General features: G+C 67.4%; 1 protein-coding gene across 1 annotated transcript; it reads right to left on the bottom strand.

The window, feature by feature from the left end:
• Nucleotides 1–390: 390 nt before the first annotated feature.
• On the bottom strand, nucleotides 391–6,525 carry LOC101941991 (sulfite oxidase). Its single transcript, XM_065575562.1, has 3 exons — nucleotides 6,327–6,525; nucleotides 3,820–3,991; nucleotides 391–3,286 (listed from the first exon to the last, which is right to left on the bottom strand). Exons 1-3 carry the CDS (start codon nucleotides 6,380–6,382, stop codon nucleotides 1,841–1,843), a joined length of 1,674 nt encoding a protein of 557 aa, XP_065431634.1. The 5' UTR covers nucleotides 6,383–6,525; the 3' UTR covers nucleotides 391–1,840.
• Between the last annotated feature and the right edge of the window lie 6 nt (nucleotides 6,526–6,531).

The following is a 6,531-nucleotide window of genomic DNA, read 5'->3' on the forward strand; positions in this document are numbered from 1 at the left end:
GCAGGATTTCCCTTTACATAAGCCATGTTGACTCTTCCCCAACATATCATGTCTGATAATTCTGTTCTTTACTATAGTTTCAACCAGTTTGCCTGGTACTGATGTTAGACTTACCGGCCTGTAATTGCCAGGATCGCCGCTGGAGCCTTTTTTAAAAATCAGCATCACATTAGCTACCCTCCGAGCATCTGGTCCCGAGGCTGATTTCAGCAATTGCTCACATACCCCGGTGAGTCGTTCTGAGGCAGCTGGGCCATAGAGAATGGGGTCTGAGGCACCAAAAATCACAACAAGCAGGAGGCAGTGCTCACCTGGGTGCAGATTCATGCGGAACTAACCTGCAACGAACCATCGCAGGAGAGCTGACAAACCAGACGGGTCAGAGTCAGGTTGGCCTCAGACAAAAGATTTATTTAAAAATTTTCTCAAACAGAAAATTGAAAAATGTCAGGGGAAAAAACCTGAAATTTTCCTGGGGAAAATAGTTTTACTCTGGGGGAAGCCGCACATTCTGGTGGAGAATCTCTGGCCAGCATACAGCTTATGGCTTTGAACATCTCAGCAGACTGACTAGCCGAGAAAGCCACTGACCACAGCACAGGGGACATTTCTGTAGCATTTTCCTAGTGGGGGGAAATCAGAGGATCTCTCGATCCCAGCCCCGGAGGCAGATGGCACCAGCAGAGCCAGGCTAGGCAGCATGGCTGTGGTGGTTTGATCCGTTTAGAAATCGGAACATTCCCCTGCCCAGGACACGAGGTCGTCAGACTCATGCTCAGCTCCTGCTGCGAGGAGAACTTCCACCCCAGGCAACGGTTAACCCCCCGAAGCCACGGGGGGCAGCCAGCTGCCCTGTAAATGAAGGAGACGAGTCCATAAACGCGGCACAATCTTTACAGCCGCCTGTGTCTGACACTTCCCCACGGCCGTAAAGCAATCGGACTTTGGCACAGCCCGGAACAGCACCGGGGATGGGACGGGAAGAGCCAAGGTGTTTGCCCCGCGCCGCGGGGGGAGCCCAGAGCCAAGACGCAGTGGATCGGTCGGCGAACAGGCCAGCTCCGCGGCAGGAGGGAGGCGAGGGCTGGGGCAGCGCCGGGGAGCAGAGGATGAACGGGCTCTGAACCAGAAGGCACGTCGTGCTAAAGGCAGGCGGAGGGCACAGGCCGGCACGTGCACTAAGGGCAGGTGGGGAGAAGGGGATGGCTGCCGGCGGGGGGGGGTGGGGGGGGAGGTGGATTTTACGCTGGGTTAATGGGGGCGACATGGGCAGGAATAACAGCACCAGCGGGAGAACTGGGCGCTGCCGTCCTGGCCCCAGGCCAGGAACAGCTTCCTCTCCCTGCCCCCGCCCATGCCAGCCTGCCCCAGCCCGCGCTGGGGGGGACCTGCCTCCAGGGATAAGCTCCAGCCCCGCAGCCCGGTCCAGGCCGGGGCCGCCAGCACAGGGCCGCTTGGGGCCAGCTGGAATGGTATTTCAGTGCTAAGGCCCCTCTCCCCCGTCCTGGTGGGAACTAGGCTGAGACTCACCAAACTCATCTCACCAAGGGCCCCACCCTGGGGCCAGCCCATCTGTCCCCCCTGCCTCCTCCCTGAGCAGCAGGCCAGGCCCACAGGAAGGAAGCCCTGGAGGGGCCGGGGGGGGGTGTCCCTGAACCAGCCTCTCCAAGCTCCCCCTGGGGCTGGGTGGATCCGTTTCAGGGACTCCCTCCCCAACTCAGCCACCCCTCTCCATCCATCGGGGGGGGGGGGGGCCTGCATGTCTCCCCTGCCCCCCACTCTCCTCTGTGCTGCCGCAGGCCATTGGCGCCCACTGAGCGGCCGGGACCTGCCCCCCCCGTTAATCCTCGGCCAGGGTGACGGTGACGCGGTGCCAGGCGTTGCTCAGCACCCCCCGCAGGTTCCAGATGGGCTCCACCGTGTCGGGCTGCACGTTGTAGCTGGCGTCCACGGCCTTGCAGACAATGTCCAGCTCCGTGGCGCCGGGGGGAACGGGGGCCGTGAGCTGCCACAGGCGCCAGGCCCAGGCCCGGCCCGGCTGCTGCTCCTCGCCCGTCAGCTCGGCCACGCGCCACGTCCGGCCGCCGTCCAGCGAGACGTCCACGCGCACCACGCCGCGCCCGCCCCCGCTCCAGGCGTAGCCCTTGACCGTCAGCTCCCCGGGCGGGACGGTGGCCCCCGGCGCGGGGTCCGTGATGGCCGACTGGACGGGCAGCTCCTGGATGGCGGGGGCCGTGGTGAAATCCACCGTGTCCCAGTCCACGGCGGGCGAGAAGCCCTTGTAGTCGTTCTGCTGCCAGTGGCTTGGGCTCTCCTCCGGGCTCACGGAGACCCGGCCCAGCCACTTGACGTTGCGGGCGCCCACCACGCCCGGCACCACCACCCGCAGCGGGTAGCCGTGGTCCCGTGGCAGCTCCTCGCCGTTCATCTCGTAGGCCAGCAGCACGTCGGCCCCGCGGCCCATGGCCGTGCGGTAAGGGATGGAGGCTCCGTAGGCCACCCCGCTCAGGTCCTTATCCAGGCCCTCAAAGCAGACGTGCTGCTCACCGGCCTCCCCCTCCTCCTCCCTGTAGCCGGCGTGCGCCAGGACATCCCGGAGCCGGACACCGCCCCAGCGGGCCGTGCTGATGGCCGCCACCCCCCACTCCAGCCCCTTCACCTGCCGGACGCGGCTCATCTCCGAGCGGCGGTTCCCGGCGCACTGCAGGGTGACCGTCACCTCGTGCTTGGGGAAGCGGCGCTTGAGCTCGGGCAGCGAGAGCGCCAGCACGCGGCCCCCCGGCCCCTCCACCTGCAGCCGGTAGCTGGCGGCGTCCACGGCCGGCACTGGGAGGTGGTTGCGTTTGAAGAAGAGCTGGTTGGGCGTCAGGTAGTTCTCGGTCAGCAGCTCGGCCGGCGGCTCCGCGTTGAAGGGCTTGAGGCTGTTGACTTGGAGGGCGGGGTGCCGAGGGGGGTCCCCAGAGTAGGGGTCCCCCTGGGTGGCCTGGCTCTGCTCCTCGGGGCTCAGCTCCCCCACCTTGTAGGCCTGCAGGATCTCCAGCACGTGCGCCTGGCTGTGCACGGCGTACATGGCCCAGAAGGGCTCCAGGGCGCCCCCCGCCGCCAGCAGGACCTTGCTCTTGCCCCCCGGGTGCAGCTCCACGAAGTCGGTGATGTCGAAGACCTCGCGGCCGTAGGTCACCCAGACCCGCTCGGCCAGGCTGCGGTGTCGCCCCACCTCCTGGCGGGTGAACACGGGGTACGGCGCCCCGGGCGCGGCCTCAGCCTTCGGCTCGGCCTCCGCCGCCTGCAGGGACAAGGAGAGGGGCTCGAGGTGCATCCGCCAACATCCACGCAGGCCTCCGAGGGCCTCACCCGCCTCGGGGGGGAAGGGATGCACCCCAGGCTACGCAGCACCTCAGGGGCAGAACTGGGAGCGGAACCAGGAATCCTGGCTCCCAGACCCCTCCCTGCTCTAACCACTAGACCCCATTCCCCTCCCAGAGCTGGGGAGAGAACCCAGGAGTCCTGGTTCCCAGCCCCCCCCGCTCTAACCACTAGATCCCACTCCCCTCCCGGAGCTGGGAGAGAACCCAGGAGTCCTGGCTCCCAGCCCCCCCTGCTCTAACCATTAGACCCCACTCCCCTCCCAGAGATGGGAGAGAACCCAGGAGTCCTGGTTCCCAGCCCCCTCCCACTGTAACCACTAGACCATGCCTCCTTCCCCAAGATGCCCATCCAGCTCTCATGCCACCTTTGTGCCCTGAGGCAGAGAGCTGAGCACTCCAGGGAGGCTCTGGGGAGCCGCCGATCCCATGACGCTGGTCCCAGCTCCCTCACCCGCCTGCGGTGATCTCCGTAGGCCAGGCCGGCGCCCAGGCCCAGCAGAGCCCCCACGGCCATGACCTTCCGTCTCCGGCTGCCGTCGCCCGGGCTCCAGGTGCCATGAGTGCGGGAGGGGGTCCAGGCAGTGCAGGCTTGGGGGTGGGACCCCCAGGCCACAGCTGCCAACCTGGGGGAGAAACCAGGACTCCAGTGAGGGCAAAAATCCCCCAGCAACCTCCCTGCCATCTACAGGACACCCAGGGCACCAGCCCAGCACGTCCTGCTCGCCTGCCATCTACCGGCTGTGCAGCAGGGGGCGCTCTCTGCACAGGGCTGACCCCACTGCGGCACTAGGGGGCGCTGTGCTGCAGGGTGGGGCTCAGCAAGGGGCGCTTTGCCCCTCCCCCGCATTCCTGGCCCGCTTCCAACCCAGCCTCCCTAAAATAATACCTGTAATTTCAGCCCGACCCGGGAGTCCTGTTCACGTCCTTTGCTAGGCGACTGTGCGGCTGTTAAACAGTTGCCACCTGCCACCCCAGAGGTGGCTGCATTTCAGCCTCCAGCCCCTGGGCTCCCTCTGGCACCTGAACGGTTCCCGGCCCTGGACTCCTTCCCAGGCCAGCAGCCGGTGGAACATTAACCCAGAGTTCCCCTACCACAGGTCTGATAAGATAACGCCAGCCATCGAGCCATAAAGGGATCTCCCCTGCCAGATAAAACTCGCCTGCTCTCTCGCTGGGGCTGCGGCTGAGAGCGTCTGCAGGGGGCAGAGATTAGATTAGAGCCGCTGGGGGATTCTGCAAAACCCTGGCAAGGTGTCAAAGTGGCAGCTGCCCTAAAGAGAATCCCAAAGGAACTTCACGCTAGCTCCCTCCTCGCCTTTTCCCTTTGCAGTCCCAGGGGCTGCGGGTGGGAGTGAGGGGCACCGGCAGAGCTGGGGGGGAGCCCGGGGCTGGGCTAGCAGGGGGCTGGGCAGTGAGGGGCACCGGCAGAGCTGGGAAGGGGGGGGAAGAGCAGGGCTGGGGGAGCAGGGGGCTGGGCAGTGAGAGGCACCGGCAGAGCTGGGGGGGGGGGGGGGGAAGCGCAGGGCTGGGGGAGCAGGGGGCTGGGCAGTGAGGGGCACCAGCAGAGCTGGGAAGGGGGGAAGCGCAGGGCTGGGCGAGCAGGGGGCTGGGCAGTGAGGGGCACCGGCAGAGCTGGGGAGGGGGGGAAGCGCAGGGCTGGGGGAGCAGGGGGCTGGGCAGTGAGGGGCACCGGCAGAGCTGGGGAGGGGGGGAAGCGCAGGGCTGGGGGAGCAGGGGGCTGGGCAGTGAGGGGCACCGGCAGAGCTGGGTAGGGGGGGAAGAGCTGGGCTGGGGGAGCAGGGGGCTGGGCAGTGAGAGGCACCGGCAGAGCTGGGAAGGGGGGGAAGCGCAGGGCTGGGGGAGCAGGGGGCTGGGCAGTGAGGGGCACCGGCAGAGCTGGGAAGGGGGGGAAGCGCAGGGCTGGGGGAGCAGGGGGCTGGGCAGTGAGAGGCACCGGCAGAGCTGGGAAGGGGGGGGAAGCACAGGGCTGGGGGAGCAGGGGGCTGGGCAGTGAGAGGCACCGGCAGAGCTGGGTAGGGGGGGGAAGCACAGGGCTGGGGGAGCAGGGGGCTGGGCAGTGAGAGGCACCGGCAGAGCTGGGTAGGGGGGGGAAGCACAGGGCTGGGGGAGCAGGGGGCTGGGCAGTGAGGGGCACCGGCAGAGCTGGGAAGGGGGGAAGCGCAGGGCTGGGGGAGCAGGGGGCTGGGCAGTGAGGGGGCACCGGCAGAGCTGGGGAGGGGGGGAAGCGCAGGGCTGGGGGAGCAGGGGGCTGGGCAGTGAGGGGCACCGGCAGAGCTGGGTAGGGGGGGAAGAGCAGGGCTGGGGGAGCAGGGGGCTGGGCAGTGAGGGGCACCGGCAGAGCTGGGAAGGGGGGGGGGGAAGCACAGGGCTGGGGGAGCAGGGGCTGGGCAGTGAGGGGCACCGGCAGAGCTGGGAAGGGGGGGAAGCACAGGGCTGGGGGAGCAGGGGGCTGGGCAGTGAGGGGCACCGGCAGAGCTGGGAAGGGGGGGAAGAGCTGGGCTGGGGGAGCAGGGGGCTGGGCAGTGAGGGGCACCGGCAGAGCTGGGAAGGGGGGGAAGAGCTGGGCTGGGGGAGCAGGGGGCTGGGCAGTGAGGGGCACCGGCAGAGCTGGGAAGGGCAGGAAGAGCAGGGCTGGGGGAGCAGGGGGCTGGGCAGTGAGGGGGCACCGGCAGAGCTGGGTAGGGGGGGAAGCGCAGGGCTGGGGGAGCAGGGGGCTGGGCAGTGAGGGGCACCGGCAGAGCTGGGTAGGGGGGGGAAGAGCTGGGCTGGGGGAGCAGGGGCTGGGCAGTAAGGGGCGCCGGCAGAGCTGCGGGAGGCAGGAACTGGGCTAGCAGGGGGCTGCAGGGCAGGGGTGAGGTTCACCAGCGAAGTGGTGTTGGGGGGCCCAGGACTGGCCCAGCAGGGGAGCTGCAGTGGTTTCTGCAGACCCTCTCATACCTGGGCGTTCTCTGGAGGACCCAGCGTCCTCTCACGATGGGTCGGAGCAGCAGCATCTCTGCCGGACCTGTGCAGGGAACGAAAGAACAAGAGATAAACGACCTCGTCTCCGACCCACGAACCCCAGAGCCGCCCGAGCAGGCAAGGCAGGACCAGTCCCTCGGGGGGCGGGGTAAGACACGCAGCAGCTTCCTCCTCCCAGGTG

Source organism: Chrysemys picta, chromosome 22 (genome assembly GCF_011386835.1).
Source record: "Chrysemys picta bellii isolate R12L10 chromosome 22, ASM1138683v2, whole genome shotgun sequence".
NCBI lineage: Eukaryota > Metazoa > Chordata > Testudines > Emydidae > Chrysemys > Chrysemys picta.

What these genes read in the sequence shown, in the direction of transcription:
- LOC101941991 (XM_065575562.1), bottom strand. Translation starts at nt 6,382, where the DNA reads ATGCTGCTGCTCCGACCCATCGTGAGAGGACGCTGGGTCCTCCAGAGA. An exon ending in GTCCTCCAGAGAACGCCCAG is followed by an intron (nt 3,992 to 6,326) that starts GTATGAGAGGGT and finishes TTTCTCCCCCAG; the next exon opens with GTTGGCAGCTGTGGCCTGGG. An exon ending in ACGGAGATCACCGCAGGCGG is followed by an intron (nt 3,287 to 3,819) that starts GTGAGGGAGCTG and finishes TTGTCCCTGCAG; the next exon opens with GCGGCGGAGGCCGAGCCGAA.